Genomic DNA, 16,654 nt, shown 5'->3' on the forward strand with positions numbered 1-16,654 from the left:
AAACCTGGCTTGGCTGCAGGGACACGGTCCCCATTTAACCACACAAGCCTGCAGCCCCATGATGGAGCACAATTTCATGACTGGTTTTCACATAGTAATGCACCTGAAATGGGGATGCACCTGACAGAGTGGCATCTCATAATCACTGAGGTCACGGCCTGATCTCACGCAAATTCGGGCCTAGCTGTTCAGATGTTGTTACTTTAATTCAGGTATTTTTTTTTTAAGACTTTATTTATTTATTTATTTGACAAAGACAGAGAGGGAGAGTGAGTGAGCACAAGCAGGAGCAGCTACAGAAGGAGAGGGAGAAGCAGGCTTCCCGCTGAGCAGGAAGCCTGACACGGGGCTCTATTCCAGGGATCATGACCTGAGCAGAAGGCAGATACCTCACTGACGGAGCCACTTGGGCACCCCTCCATTCAATTCTGAGCATGGTTGTTACATCATGTGTGGAGTACAGGTGTTATTTTAAATGTTTTTATAAAGACTAGACTGATTCATCTTTGAATCAAAAAGTGATTGTGCAGAAAGACTGGCAACAGAGCAAAAGGGCACTGATGTGATATTGGCAAAGCAGACACACTAGTCATGGCTGCACAGATGCCCACAGTTCCAGATTCTCTCATAAAGCAACAACCAAGTGCACATATTTGCAAACCTCTGACGCTCTCGATCAGAGGTCTGCAAACTTTCTACAAAGGCTCAGACAGGGAAAAACTGGGGCTCTGGGACTCATATAGGCTCTGCGGTAACCAGTCCACTCTCCCTTATAGCCTGAGAGCAGCCCTACACAATATGTCATGGGCATGGCTGGGTTACAATAAAGCTTTATTGGCAAAAACAGGCAGAGCACTGCATTCAGCCCATGGCTATATAGTTTGTTGACCCCTTCTTTTGATGGAACAGAAGACAATATTTGGTGGAAAAATATAGACAGTGATGTCTCTCAGTCAAAAAGTGACATGAAGATTAGGGGATGCCTGGGTGACTCAGTGGGTTAAGCCTCTGCCTTTGGCTCAGCTCATGATCCCAGGATCCTGGGACCGAGCTTCACATTGGGCTCTCTGTTCAGTGGGGAGCCTGCTTCTCCTTCTCCCTCTGCCTGCTGCTCCACCTGCTTGAACTCTCTCTCTGTTTGTCACTATTTCTGCCCCTCTCTCTGTCAAATAAATAAATCTTTAAAAAAATTATATGTTTCCTTGTGTGTAGTTACAAGTATAATATATGATTTTTAAAAAAGTATATCCAAATAAGTCTCAAAGGACTCTTTCAAAAAGTGTAAAATGAAATTTCCAAGTAGTGAGAAAACATTTTATAGAACTTAATAGCACTTTCCTTCCTGATGGTTGTGTTTAAAAATGGGATGTCTTAAGCTCACAGCTTCTTAGATCTGAGGAGATAGGATCTTGTACCCACTGGGATGTCGATACTAAGGCTCAGAGGAGAAGTGACTTGCTCAGGGTCACCCGGTGGTCACAACTGTGACCTCAGAGGTGGAGTAGCCAACAGCTCTCTCTCCTGTTCCTCCAAACTGAGCCCAAACACCACACTGATCCAGGTGGTCTCAGGAAGGGAACAGCAAAGGGGATATCTATTGCTTGAGGGCAGGGGCCTCATGGGTCTTGCTCACCACCCATCTCTGGGACCTGGACCAGTCCTGGGCATAGAAGGTGAATGATAAATGATACAGACTCTCACAGCAGACAGCCTAAATTCAAAGCATAACTTTATCCCTTCCTCCCCACTGTGCACCCTCAGTGTTCTCACCTTCAATAAGACTCCTTGCCTCAAATGGTTGTTGTGAGCTTTAAATGAGTCAGTACAGTTAAAAGAACTTAGCATGGTGCCTGACATATAGGAAGTGCTCCATAAGTATTAACCATGAAGATGTTTATCTTGATATCCTAAGCATCTAATTCATAGAAGGTTCAGGATAAATATCTGCTGAATGAGTGAGTGATAACAAGAGAGAATGGATCGATAGGCAGTTGGGTGGACAGGTGGGTGGAAAGATGGACTGGAAGATAAAAGGACAAAGAGCTGGATAGATGGATGGATGAATGGGTGGATGCACATAAAGATGGGTAGGTGGATAGATGGAGAGACATGTAAAGACTGGTAAATGGATAGAGGGATGAATGGATGGGTAAATGGATAGATGGATGACTAAATGGATGGATACAAGGATGGATGGACAGATGGATGGATGGACGGACGGATGGATGGACAGAAGGATGGATGGATGGATATAAAGATGGATGGATGAACAGACAGATGCAAAGATGGGTTGATGGATGGATATAAAGATGGGTAAATAGCTATGTGGATAGATGGATAGACAGAAGGAAATGTTGTCATATGGTTGAATGGATGGAGAGTTGGAGTACTGGCAGATGTATGAAGAGACAGATATGTGGGAAGGTGGATGGATGAATGCACGGATGAATGACTGAATGGATAGATGTAAAGATGGATGGATGGATGAACAGTTGACGGATGGATATATGAATGGGTGGATATAAGGATGGATGGACAGATAGATGTAAAGATGGGTTGACGGATGGCTGTAAAGACGGGTCGATAGGGGTGCCTGGGTGGCTCAGTGGGTTAAAGCCTCTGCCTTCAGCTCCGGTCATGATCCCAGGGTCCTCGGATCGAGCCCCGCATCGGGCTCTCTGCTCAGCAGGGAGCCTGCTTCCCTTCCTCTCTCTCTGCCTGTGTCTCTGCCTACTTGTGATCTTTCTCTCTCTGTGTCAAATAAATAAATAATCTTTTAAAAAAAAAAGAGGGATAGATGGATGGATATAAAGATGGATGGATGGATGCGCGGATGGATGGATAGAAGGAAATGTCATATGGATGAATGGACACAGAGATGGACTACTAGTAGATGAATGAAGAGACAGGTATGTGGGTAGGTGGATGGATGAATGACTGAATGGATAGATATAAAGATGGATGAATGAACAGTTGGATGAATGGATGCATGGATGGATGGATGCATGGATGGATGGATAGAAGGAAATGTTGTCACAGGGATGAATGGATGGAGAAATGGAGTACTGGCAGATGAATGAAGACACAGGTGTGTGGGTAGGTGGATGAATGAATAGGTGAGCAACCTGGAGCCAGAGGGAACTTCTGCTCTGTAACTTGAAAGAAGGACACTCCCCACCCCAGAAGACCTGGGCCCCAACAACTCTCTCACCGGCTGAACCAGAACGTTGTTCTTGCCATAGAGCAGTGTGGCCCTGGAGTTCTGATGCAGGGACTCCACATAGTCACGGGCAGAAAGGGATGGTCGGTCGTCCATGCTGCCACTCGAATGCCTCTTCTGGATCTGGCAGTGTGAGAGGAGGTGGAGGGTGACGCTTAGGGTGACCCTCAGGGTCCCACTCCGTTCTCCCACCTCCCCACCTAGTCTGGAACCCAGCCCAACTCCTTCCCAGGTCTCCACAGCCCACCCTTACTCACACAGAGGGCCGGCCGCTTGGTGGGTGAGTCCTGCCGTAGGTGCGAGCTGTGGATGCGGTGTCTCTGCACAAGCTCATCCGCTGAGGGGTCAGTCCAGAAGTGATCCGCAGTCTTCATCTTGGTGTACTCTAGGGCACAGGGCCCCACTGTGGAGCATATGGGGGCTGGGACTTTAGAGTCCCAGATGGTCCACCTTCCCCCGCCATGGGCCCCCAATTTTACCACTTCTCCCCTCTAGCCAGTGAGTACCCCCAGGGTCTTCCTAAGGAGAGGCCAGTACTAAACTGTGGGAGCCAGAGCCAGGGAACAGGTATGTTTTGGTGGAGGAGGCTGGAGGGCAATGAGAGAGGCCCTCTGGATCCAACAGTGAGCAGAACCCAGAGACCCAGAAAAAATTCAGAGCACTGGACCACTTACCCAACAAAGATGCAAGGATGGGGCCATCCACGGGGTCCATCAGAAGGGCCTCCTTCTCGTAGTACTTACTAGCAAGAGAAAAGGACAGGCAGGTTTGGATGGCGACCGGCAGAGAGTGCACAATCAACTCTGACCTACTGGTTAAAAGCCTCAGATACCCCATCTGTAAAATGGGTATAATAAAAATAGATGTCCTAGGGCTGTTGGAAAGCCTTTTGAGAGAGACAACAGATGTGAGGCACTTAGCACTGTGCTTTGCATGGAATAGCTAGAATGAGAGTAACAGGAATAACGATTACAAAGTGGTTCCTGCGGGGGCCTGGGTAGCTCAGTCATTAAGCATCTGCCTTTAGCTCAGGTCAGGATCTCACGGTCCTGGGTCGGAGCCCCACATCACGCTCCCTTTGCAGCAGGAAGCCTGCTTCTCTGTCTCCTACTCCCCCTGCTTGTGTTCCCTCTCTCTCTGTCAAATAAATAAATAAAATCTTTAAAAAAAAATAAAAAACAAACAAACAACAACAACAAGAACAAAAACCAAAGTGGCTCCTGGCTGGTTCTATCGACTTCTACTGCATCTTCCATTTCAGGCGGCAAATCGCTTAGGGGCTTGGATGTTGTCTGCCCTTCAAATGAGGCAGCAAGATGCCTTTTAGCTGTTGTGTGCACTGAAAAGCTGTATTAACAGGAGACTTCCTGCCCAGACAGCCCATGTAGGTGATGCCTGCCTGATGTGCTCATGAGCGCCTGCTGGTTCCTGGCTCTGCCCAATAACTTGTGATGCAGGCAATACAATGTTCCTGCTGTTTTGCTTTTCATTTCTTTGTTTGAGTTGTTGTGGAGTGGCTTCTAATTCTTTGCTAACTCATACCATCTAGAAACAGAATTTTAGAGGTTGGAAAAGACCTTGTTCTACCCTCCTGAGAGGTCTCAGGCTCAGGGAGGAAAAGTGACCTGTTGGAGGCCACACAGCAGGTGGCTGTAGGCTACACCCAGCCAGCCTGGCTCTTCCCATCCTACAGCAGGGGGTGAAGACCACAGGATCAGGAGGGAGACAGGAGACAGACTGATGGGGCGCCAGGCTCGGCCATTTCCACCCTTGCTGTGGCGCAAGTCACCTACCCACCTGGGCAGGTGACTACCTTCTCTGAGCTTCAGTGTCCGTAGCTGTAAAATGGGAAGAACAATGAAACTCTCCTAGCCAGGTTGTTGGGAGGATTAAATGTAGGCCTGCTTGAACAGCAACAGCAAAGACCCTATCTCCAGGAAGTTCTCACGAAATGGTGGCAACATCATGGTTATTTTACCCCAGAGGAATCTTCTGTCCACCAGAATATTGGCTGAAGCAGAACTGACCTGTCCTGTACATGCTCAGCAGCAAGCTTATACATTTTGGCTGAAGATAAGGTGTCAAGACACTTTCCACTCTGCCGCTCAGTTTCCATTCCAAAAATCAGCACAGTTACCTGATCATGAACCTTGGGAATACTGCCTTGAAAAATAGCAGGTAGGACTGGGAGCAAGATGTGACCATCAAGGGTGGCCCAAGGGAGCTCCTCTGCAGTGATAGGTTTCACTGGAACAGTTTTGTTCCTGACTGTGGTGTCAGCTATACAAGACTATGCATGTATTAAAATTCCATAGAACAATACAGGGGGGAAAATGAGGGTATGTAAAAACTAGCAAAATCCAAATAAAGTTTGTTGTTCAGTTAACAGTATTTTACCAATGGCAATCCCCTATTTTGGTCCTTGTACTATGTTATGGAGGATGTTATCACCTAGGGTAGAAGAGACTCTAATGTTACAGCTTCTATGTGAATCTGAAAAAATAAGTTTAATGAAGAAAGAGGTTGGCATTATTGCTGAAATAAATCGCTAATTCCTTTTGACTGACTTACTGAGAAAACACAAGGTCATATGCCAAAGGCAATACCTACAGAGGCCCTGGGAATTTAGCAGAATTTAGGTTCTAAACCCATGTCTCCACACAGGGCAGAGATGTCTCACAAGAAGATGAAGAGATTAATTGGACTCCAAGGCCTGGATTTCTTCCAGTTCCTCTCCTGCCTCCCAGCTTTTGCACCTGTTCCCTCTGCTGGGATCACTCTTCCCCCATACCCCCTTTATCTGGCTAAAGCCTACATGTCCTTCAAACGGAAGCTTAACTGCCATGTCTTCCAGGACACTTTCCTAGGCCACCCAGTGGAGATAAAACACCACCCACCTGACTTGGAATACTCATCATATCTTATCCCAATTAGCACTTACCTGTTTTCCCTGCTACAATACGAGGTTCATGAGAAGAAGCACTTCGCTCTACACTTTCATGCACATTTTCCTAGCAAACAGGCTAAGAATAAAAGATGATCATAATACCTATTGCATGTGAAGATGTGGTTAAACAAGCACTTTCATACACCAAGAGATACAGAGATTCTCAGATACTCCCCTCATATTCTCCTTCCCTCCTTCTCTCCACCCCCTCTCTCTGGCTGGAAGGGAGTACTGGCCATGAAGAGTCTCCTCATTCATCTGGCTGCCCCATGCCCTTAGCATAACATTTAAGCTTTGAACATGACAGTTGAGATGAATGTATCCCCAGCATCTAGGTTAGCGCCTGGCACATAGTAGGCAGTCATTAAGTATTTACTAGATGAATGAATAGATGGATGGATGGATGGGCAAATGCTTGCCAAGAGGGCTCATGCTATAAAATCTTTACACCAGGTTGATCTGAGCTAGAAAAGAAAATGTAAAAAGGTATTATTTATAAAATGCTGTGTACTCACTAACTTTCATTCTTTCTCCTTCTCCAGAATGGCAGCAATCCCTGTCCCATTTACCAAATGAGAGCAGAGACAGAGGAGCTAGATGACTCCTCTAGGGCCATAGTTAGCAAGAAGACAGTAGCTTAATTCATGGGAGAAAAAATATGCCTCAGATAGCAAGATACTACATCCCACTCCAAATCTGAAGACCTTGCATTGGCAGTAAGCACCTGAATTTTCCCAAGGTTCTATACTAGGCTAATCTGGAGGCAAACATCCAGAAAGCCTTTATTTAATCTCTTTCAAATCAAGTACATATCAAGGGAAAGAAAATAAAGCTTTGTGTAATAGGTTGCAATTCCCAGCAAGTGGCGGCAGAGCACACCCAGGAGTCTAGTCTTTCCGGCTCACCTGCTGTTTTCCACCAGGTAATGCACAATTTTGTCCAGCACCTTCTCAAACAAGGCAGTGCGAATCCACAGGTGCTTGATGGCGAGTGGGGACAGGTTGGGCAGCTTCGGAAGCTTCCGCACATTCTCCTGGAGGCCCTGGATCTGGTTTCGCCTTCAAGGCCAGTAAAGAAGGAGGATGAATATTCACAAAAGAGGAAATCCCACAGGACCAATATGCAACTGGTAAAATGTTCTACCTCTCTAGGAAATGAAGGAATGGCAACTAAAAGAACAGGAGCCCTTATTGCTCCTGGCAAGTGGGTAAAGAGTTGAAAAAAGTCACAATACCCAGTGAGCGTAAAGTTGCAGTGGAACAGACACTTTCATAAACTGCTGATGGACAAGCCAGATTCTTACAGTGATGTTTCTCTTCTCTTCCCCTCTCCTCTCTTTCTCTCTCTTTCTCTTCCCCCTCTATCTGCCATGGATGAGTGACTGCATGAATGAATGAATGGCTCTCGCTTACCACCTGGCATGGGTATCTCTAATTCCTCCATTAGACAGTCTCTCCCAATATTAAGGAAGGCCCATGGAAATCCATCCTTTTAAAGTTATCAGCAAACACCTGGGAATTTAGCAGATGGATTGGAAGGCACCTGAAGACTATGTGGCTGAGGAGTCAGATTCCAAAACAGGAGTTGGCAACGCCAAAGCCACATGCTGGCCCATCATGCAGTTCTATCCAGAAGCACTGGGCTGGCATGGCCTGGAAGGCAAGGCAAGGGCCATTTCCCATCCAGTGATGTGGAGTGATCACCTACAGCAGAGAAGGCGAACATGGCATATGTGCCTCTCTCTCCCTTCTCTTGCCCGGAACAGACATGGCTAATTGATCCACGCATTCTTTCCCATGAAACCCAATAGCAGCTCCAGAATCTTTCAAAACAAGGTCTTTCCGGTGGCCTCTAACACGAACTGGAGGTGAAACTTATCTGCCATCCCTGACCAGGCCCCAGATGGAGGCTGTGGCTGCACAGTTGGGACTTTGGGGGTGACTCTGGTGGAAGGCGCTCATATACACACTCAGGTCATGAGTCTCCCCGCAACGAACACAATCAGCCTTGAGATGCATGAGTGAAGTCACTGCTCCCCTTCAATGGTTGCCTCGTGTCACACGCGGTCCATGCAGACAGTGACCATATTAGTTTCATTAAATTTTGGTCTCCCTGCGTTCAGAATGGGGTCTGGGTCCCAAGAGGCACTTACTCATTCAACAATCATTTCTAGAGCATTTGGGGTGCTGGGCACTGTCCAGGCACTGGGTACATAATGGGGAATAACAGATTTTAGTTGCCTGTTCTCATGGAGTTCAGAGTCCAGTGGGGGAGATAGACAAGTATCAAGCAAAAAAATAAATGAATAATTAGAGGTGGTGATAACCACAGGGAAGTATATAAACGGGGATGATCTAAAAGAGAAATGGGGTGAGGGCTGGAATTTACCCTTAACTGGGGGAAGGCCTGAATGACAAGGAACTAGCCATGGAAGATGGGATGTGTGAACTGGGTGGTGGGTATGGCATGTGCAAAGGCCCTGGGGTAGGAAAGAGTCTGTCAGGTTTGGGGAGCAGAAAGGAGACTAGAGAGAGTGCGAGGAGGTAGGGGTGCTCACAGAGCTCAGGGAGGAGCATGGACTGTCCTCTGCAGGCCCGCCCTGACCATAGCCCATGTTCCACACTCACGTGCTCTCGATCAGCTGCTCCAGGTCCTGCACCTTGCGGCTGAGCTCCTCGGCTGGTGGGAAGTTCTTGCCCACTTTCATGAAGAGAGCTGCAATCTTGTTGCTGCGCAGAAAACCAGCCGCCCGGCGCCGCAGCCCATGAAGGACGCAGGCCTCCACAGCCGCTGTAGGGACACAACGGTCAGTCAGCAGGCCCTGCCCTGCCCACACTCCCCTGCACCCAGCTCAGAACTCCAGTCACAAAGAGGCACCTTGGAGAGCTGCGGGCCCCAGAATCACAAAATTCGTGAAAGGCTCTTAAGGAAAGGCACATATGCCTCCCTACCTCCCACTCCTCAAAAGGGAACAAGAGCTTAGCAGTTAACCTATGCTCACTGCCCAAGGTCAGATTGTCTGTGTTGATGTCCTCTCCCAGATACTAACCAGTTGTGTGACCCTGGGCAACTACTTACCCTCCCTGTGTCTCAGTTTCTTCATCTGTGAAATGGGGATAGTACGAACAAGTGTCTTAAAAGGTTGCTTTTAGAATGAGGTGGAAAGGGATGCCTGGGCAGCTCAGTTGGTTAAGCATCTGCCTTCAAGTCCGGTGGTGATCTCGGGGTTCTGGGATTGAGCCCCATATAGGGCTCTCTGCTCAGGAGGAGTCTGCTTCTTCCTCTTTCTCTGTTCTTTCTCTCCCTCTCTCAAATAAATAAGTAAAATCTTTTAAAAAAGAGAATGAGGTGGGAAAAAAATGCATGGAAAGCATTTCATGTAAAATCTGGCACACAGAAAGTGCTTTAGAAACATGAGTTATTACTCCTGCCAGTGAGGGAAGAGGGACTGAACCACAGGACTGTCAAGCTTTCTCTGGGTTAAAGAATCACACCAACGTCATTACTGTGATTCCAGTAAGAGCGAACAGTATGCATCTCATTCTACCTCTGTCACAGCCAAGAAAGGGGAAAAAAATCCCCATTTTTCAGATGTGAAAACTGAGGCTCTAAGCGGTAAGCTGAAGTGCCCAAACCTAGCAAATGAGTGATGGAGCTGGGATTCAAACCCAGGCCTGAACTCAAGGTGTGCTCACAACACTTATGCTTCCATGAAAAATTTGAAGAGAGGATGCAGTCATTGTTTCCAGTGTCTGTGTTTCCCCTGGGTGGTCACCTGTGCTCTACCACTACTTGCTGTGTGACCTCAGGCAAATCGTTTTCCCTCTCTGGGCCTTAGTGTTTCCTCCTGGAAAACAGTCCCTGTGTAGGCCATTCAGATGGCCCCAGTCTTCTTTTTGGTACTTTCAGCAGGCCTCTAATAAGTATTTTCCTGCCTCTGTCTTACACAGCAGACTGGGAGCTCACTCTGCTAGGTAACAGGAGCATAGTCAGTGTTGATGAGAAAAGGGAGTCTATTGTAAGAGCTACTTCTTAGTGGGTATCTGCTGGGTGTCAACCAGTGTTGAAGTTTACCTTCCCTACTCCTGGTGGAAAAACCCTGTGAAGTGAGTGTTCTAGTTGCTGTCACTTCATATAAGGAAAATACCAGCAGTCTGAGGGTGAAGAGCCTGGCCAAGGTCAGGCTGTGCACCAGGAAAAATCCTGAGAAGTTTTGTTTCAACTACTTGTCTTGGGGTATTTTGTTGTTGTTGTTATTAGCAATTACTTGGCTTTTTAAAAAATTATTTTTTTTAAGTAGGCTCCATGCCTAACATGAGGCTTGAACTCACAACCCCAAGATCAAGAGACGTGTGCCTACTGACTGAGCCAGCCAGGTGCCCCGGCAATTATGACTTTAAATGGATTCCACTCTATTGTCTAATTTGCCTATGGGCTTAAAATATTCTGGGTAAGCATCTTCTACACAGCTTCATTTTTGCTTATACGCACAACACTTTTCATTTGTCTCTACTGCAACAACTTAATCATCTAGGCATTGGAGTCTTGGTTGATTCTTTCCAACAATGGCCCATAAGGAACAATGAATCAGAGACATCTCAGGGAGACCCTGCAGGCCTTATTCAGTGCCATTACATTTCTTCTCTCATCCCAAAACAGCGGTTGAAGCTAGACGATTATCATGATTTTTAGCACTTTCTATTCCTCTAAATCTTTAACAGGTAGATATGGCCACACATTCTGAAATGGGCATGCCTGTTATTTTCTTTGCAAAGAGAGATGTTCAAAAGAAAAAAAATAGGTGAGAATATCCCCAAATTCACATTTTTGTGTGTGTGTGTATATATATATACATGTATACAAAGACATATAAATGTGTATATATATACCCCTACGTATACACATACAAATGCAAGTACACAAATATACCTATCTCTGTAATTTAAACAAACACATTAAAAAATAAAATTAAAATCATTAAAAAAATAAAATAAAATTTGCCAAAGTCACCCAAAAAACAAGTGGCAGAGAAGGCATTTGAACCCAGGTCTGCCTGGCTGCAAAGGGACCGAACAGACATCAGCAGGCTCCCAGGTCTCGGCGTGAGCTCCTATGGGTGGTGTGCCCAGCCGTGGGGATGAAGCTGAAGGACCAGTCCGGTCTCCTCGCTGGGGCCTCTGCAGGAGGCCAAGACCGAGAGAGGGGAATTACAGCATGTCCTTTCTCCCAAGACACTCCAGTCACGAATTAAAAAGGTTTTTCAGGGAGAAACACCCCTACTTACATGTACACACAGATTAGAAGCTGAATCCTGATTTGGGAGACACGCAAAACCTACGTTTATAGCTGCGGAGGAAATACAGTAAGAACCTGGCAGCATGGTTATTTCTGGAAACTTTGTGAGCCCAGCTGGTTCGAGGAGAGAAGTCTGAGTCAGGCTCCGAGCCCCCGGGCCTGCCTCCTTTGCTGAGTCAGCTGGATGTGATCCCTCGGTGGGGAGGGGGGTTGATGGCTCCTAATTCCCTATATTTTTAAAGCCCATCCATCCTCTCCCTTTATTTGGCAACAGCCATAGGCAGGGTGAGGAAAGGGCGTTCGTCAGATGCGAGACCAGTGTCACTACGGGTGTGAGTCGCCATGCTCTGAGCCCACAGGAGGGGAAGGCAGTCAGTCCCTCCAGCGTCAACAGTGATTAACTCCCCGTGGGGTGCAGAGGCCATGCTTCATTTCTTCTCTAGACTTTTCCATGTTTCCAAATTCCCTAATGGAGCCCCTTGGGAACCTACAAATAACTCTGGAGTCACAGAGCAAAAGAAGCAGTGTCAGAACGCTCGCTCGCGGGGGGGATGCCACTCCCCCAGAGGCAGCCCACGGAGAAAGAAGCCATTTTCAAGGCCACGGGCCATGAACTCACCACAGAAGGAGACGATGTGGCTGCTGTCCTCGTGGACAAACTTCCGTGTGACAGCCTCCTCCATGATCTGCTTCACCTGGAAGGCAGAGGCAGCTGAAAGGGGAGACCCAAATGCGCCCCAGGGTGTGGTCACCCCAGAGAGCTGTGTTGCCTCTCTGGGCCTTCTCAGGCCAGCTGGGGCGGCTGGCTGACTGCCTTCCTTCCATGCCCTCCTCACCGAGTCTTCTGAAAGCCTGAGGCCTGTCACAGTGTCACAATTCACAATTTATGTAATTATTTTTTTCGGGTGCTCTGCATGACAGGGGGGGTTCTTTTCAGGTGTCACAAGAAATGTCATCTCCTTCTTGGGCCCCATTATCTGAGACCGCCCTCCTCCCCCTCCAAGACTCCATCTACACCTTATTATAGCTCCTTCCGGGTACTTATCCTATTCCTGTCCCATGTTATTTACTTACTATCTCCCTGCTCTAGGACATGAATTCCCTGGGGGCAGGGCCTCATCTGCCTGTTATATCCACGGAGACTAGAATAGTGCCTGGTGTATAGCAGGTGCTCAATAAATATTTTTGGAAGGAAGAAAAAAGTATGTAAAAGAATCAGGCAGAGTGACAACTCAGGCCTGGAATCTGGCAAACCTGGGTTTAAATCCCTGTTCAGGCACCTATCAGCTGGGTTTGTGATCTCATTTTGGGAAACCGAGGCTCATCGAGGGGAAGTGATCTGCCTAGAGAAGTAGAGCTGGCCCAGAGTGGAGATAGAATTCCAGGCTGAGTCTGAATCCCCAGATCTGTGCTCTTCCTACCATCCTCACATGCTCAACAAATATTTTCTGAGAACCACTGATATACTAGGTACGGGGGACCCAGTGCTGAAAGGGCAACTATGCCTCTGCTCACAGAGGGGACACTCTGGTGACTTGAACACCCTTCTGCTTTGCTGGATCCTGGGTTCCACTCTGCCCAGAACCACTATGGGACTTTAGCAAAACATTTCTTCTCTCTTGGGCCTCAGTTTCCCCACCTTGAGGTTGAGGAGATTGGGAGAGATGACCTCCAATGCCGGTCCCAGCTCCACATCACCACGCTGTGATGCAGAGGTGACGGGAACAGTTCTGAATCCGACCCCTTCTGTGGGCTTCCTGGCTGGCCTGTGGCCCACTCTGCCTCGGCCTCAGCCGGGCTTGCTCAGCCATACCCCCGTCAGAGAGCAATCTCAGGCCCTACATGTCCTTCTCTCCTGGAGGGGAAGGCAGAACACAGAACATCCCAGGTCCCACTCTGTGGGTCCCTGCCCCACGCGTCCAAGTCAGCACCCTCCCTGTGAACAGCTGCTGACCTTGGAGCTCAGGGCCCCCAAGCTGAAGTTTGCCAGCTGCATTCCTAAGTCTGAAAACTGTCCAGCCAAACCCGTGGAACTGGTCCTATTCACAGGTGTGGAAACTGAGGCTCAGGGAGGCAAACAGGCTGACTTAAGGCTACATGGCTGGGAAGCAACAACTGGACTTTTGACTTATACTGGTTTCTTCGATCTTAGCACCAGCAGCTATAGCTTGTCCCCTTTAGCTTCTAGCTGTGCTTCCTCAGGCCAGTCACATCACCTCTCTGAACCTTAGTATTCCCATCGGGTAAAGGGCGTAGAGGAATAGCACCTGCCTCCAGGGGCTGTGGGGAAGACAGAACAAGGTCATGCTCACCGTGTGCTGAGCACCGAACCCAGCACAGAGGGGCCTGTGGTAAATGTTAGAGCTGTGCATGCGCCTCCCCTCTCTGAACCCTCTTTTTAGTTATTCTGGTCCCTGATAAAATAGTGCCTGCTGAGGAGAATAAATTCCCCAGCTTTCAAGGTCCCCACAGTGGCTGCTTTGCTAACCCCCATCAAATTTATATTGATTTCTTCCTCCCCGCCCGACTGTGGACCTCATGAGGGGAGAGCACACTGCTGGATAGCTATGGCTCGGGGACATCTTAGGTGCTCAATAAAATTCAGTTTGAGGATCAAATGGCTTGAAAGATCATGACTGGCTTTTGCGTTGGGAGAATATTTTAGTTGGAAAAAATGCTTTCCTGTCACCATATTTGTGGGTAAATAGAGAGCAGCAGCATCAACATCCCTGTTTGTCAAGGGAGCACAGAGAGGCACAGAGGGGTGGTGTCATCTGCCTGGGGTCACAAAGCTGGTGAGGAGGAGAGTCAAGGGTTAGTTAGACCCAGGTTGTTTGATTCTAGGGGCTGAGTTCCTTTCCAACAGGTCATTAAGCCCACACAATCTCAGAGAATTTAGCCACCCCCCTGCCCCCCACTACCTGCCTCCTTTGTTCCTTTGCTCCCCTGAAGCAGGGTACAGTGATGCTGGCCTACCACCCAGTAGGTTGTGGAACCTGCCAGGTGGGGTTTGCCAAGCACCCAGACCTGGACGTCCCTTGGGAGTAGAATGGGGGCTCCAGGCAGCTGGGACAGGAGTGCTTTCGGAAAACACAGTGTTTCTTTAAAAGCTAAGAACTCGGGGCCAGACAGGCCTGAGTTCAAATTCCAGCCCAAACGCTTACTAGCTATAGGACCTTAGGCAAATTCCTTTACCTAGGACCAACTCCCAGAGTCAATAAAATCTGTTGGCTCTGCCAACCCAGAGCCTGACCATTTCTCATCCTCTCCACCAGGACCTCTCTGATCCAAGTGGCCTTGCTCCAAGTCACGTCTCTCCTGGATTGACACTGCACCCTCTCGCTTGTCTCCCTGCTTCCACCTCCTGAGAGACTCATCTTAACATGACCAGAAGGATCTTGTCAAAAGGCAAGTCAACAGAACAACAAGACAGAAGATCAATAAGGAAATGGAGAACCTGAACAACTTTATAGACGAACTGGACCTAAGAGACATACATTACCCTCCACCAAACAAGAACAGAAAACACATTTTTCTCAAGTGCTCATACAGGATAGAGCATGTCACAGACTAGGGCACAAAACAAGTCTTAACAAATCCTCAAAGACTGAAATCATACCAGGTATCTTTTCTGATCACAATGGCATGAAACTAGAGACCAGCCCTGGGAGTGGAAATTAAGCCACACACTCTTAAACAACCAATGGTTCAAAGAATTCACAGGAGAAATTCACAAGTACCTTGAGACAAATGGAAATGAACATGCAACATAACCAAATCCATGAAATGTAAAGAAAGCAGTAATAGGAGGTAAATTTATAGCCGGAAGTGCTTATGTTAAAAGACCGGGAAAGGAATCAAGAATCTATTGTTATACCATGAGGAACTATAAAAAAGAACAAACTAAACCCAAGGCTAGAAGAAGCAGAGATAACAAAATAGAAAACAAATATGATGGGAAATTTTAACAAAATCAAGAGTGGGTTCTTCAAAAAGATCAGCTGTATTAACAAAACTTTAAGCCAGACTGACTAAGAAAAAAAGAAGACTCAAATAACTAAAATCAGAATTAACACCAATCCTCCTCAAATTCTTCCATAAACAACAAACAAACACACAAACAAAAAACACTGAAGAAGAGGGGATACTTTGCTGTATGAAACCAAAGCCAGGCAAGATACTACCCGTAAACTACAAACCAACATCAGCCATGAATGTTGATGTCAAAATCTACATCAAAACACTAGCAAACAGAATTTGGCAATATCTAGAAAGAATAGCACACAGCGACCAAGTTAGGATTAACTGCTAAAATGCAGGGATGGTTCCAAGCTATTCCAACCAAGGTAATATACCACATTAACAAAATGAAGGAGAAAAAAAAAAATACCAGCAACTCGGTTGATGCAGAAAAAGAATCTGACACGATCCAACACCCTTTCTTCAGAAAACACTCACTAACCTAAGAATAGCAAGAAACTGCCTCAACTTAATAGAGCTACCATTCACTGCAATGGTGGGAGGCCAAAAGCTTCTCTGCAAAGTCAAGAACAAGAAAGAAAAAGTTGCCTATTCCTGTCTCTTTTATTTCACACAGCAGTGGAAGTTCCAGCCAGATGAATTAAGGCAAGAAAAAGAAATCAAAGGTATGCAAATCCAAGAGAAAGAAGTAAAATGATCTCAGTTGATGGATGGCACAATCTTATGCACAGAAAACCCCGAAGATTCCAAAAGGAAATGGTTGGCCATCATAAATACATTTAGCAAAGTTGTGGGATACTAAATCAACATGTGAAAATGAGCTGTAGTTCTAAACATTGACAAGGAACAATCCAAAGAAGAATATCAACATTCCATTTACAAGAGCATCAAAAAGAATAAAATACTTTTTAAAAAAGATTTTATTTATTTACTTGACAGAAATCACAAGTAGGCAGAGAGGCAGGCAGAGAGAGAGGGGGAAGCAGGCTCCCTGCTGGATCCCAGGACCCTGAGATCATGACCTGAGCCGAAGGCAGAGGCTTAACCCACTGAGCCACCCAGGCACTCCAAAAAGAATAAAATACTTAAGAATAAACTTAACCAAGGAACGGAAAGGCCTGGGTGTTGAAAGCTCTAATAGATCTGCTGAGAGAACTTTGTTAGGAGGCAAAGAATGGAAAGGCATCCCACCTGTTCAGAGATCAAAAGAC

At 46.9% G+C, this 16,654-nt stretch overlaps 1 protein-coding gene across 3 annotated transcripts in view; it reads right to left on the reverse strand.

Annotated features, from left to right (window-relative positions):
* Positions 1-16,654, reverse strand: part of SGSM1 (small G protein signaling modulator 1) — a 95,064-nt gene that overhangs the window by 46,222 nt on the left and 32,188 nt on the right. For all 3 annotated transcript variants that reach the window (XM_047697827.1, XM_047697826.1, XM_047697823.1), the window contains exons 3-8: positions 12,082-12,157; positions 8,795-8,957; positions 7,073-7,225; positions 3,895-3,962; positions 3,478-3,623; positions 3,212-3,343 (exon numbers count right to left, since the gene is read on the reverse strand). In XM_047697827.1, coding sequence (XP_047553783.1) covers positions 3,212-3,343; positions 3,478-3,623; positions 3,895-3,962; positions 7,073-7,225; positions 8,795-8,957; positions 12,082-12,157 — 738 coding nt within the window. The remainder of the gene's footprint in view (positions 1-3,211; positions 3,344-3,477; positions 3,624-3,894; positions 3,963-7,072; positions 7,226-8,794; positions 8,958-12,081; positions 12,158-16,654) is intronic.

This window comes from Lutra lutra, chromosome 12 (assembly GCF_902655055.1).
Source record: "Lutra lutra chromosome 12, mLutLut1.2, whole genome shotgun sequence".
NCBI classification, from domain to species: Eukaryota; Metazoa; Chordata; class Mammalia; order Carnivora; family Mustelidae; genus Lutra; species Lutra lutra.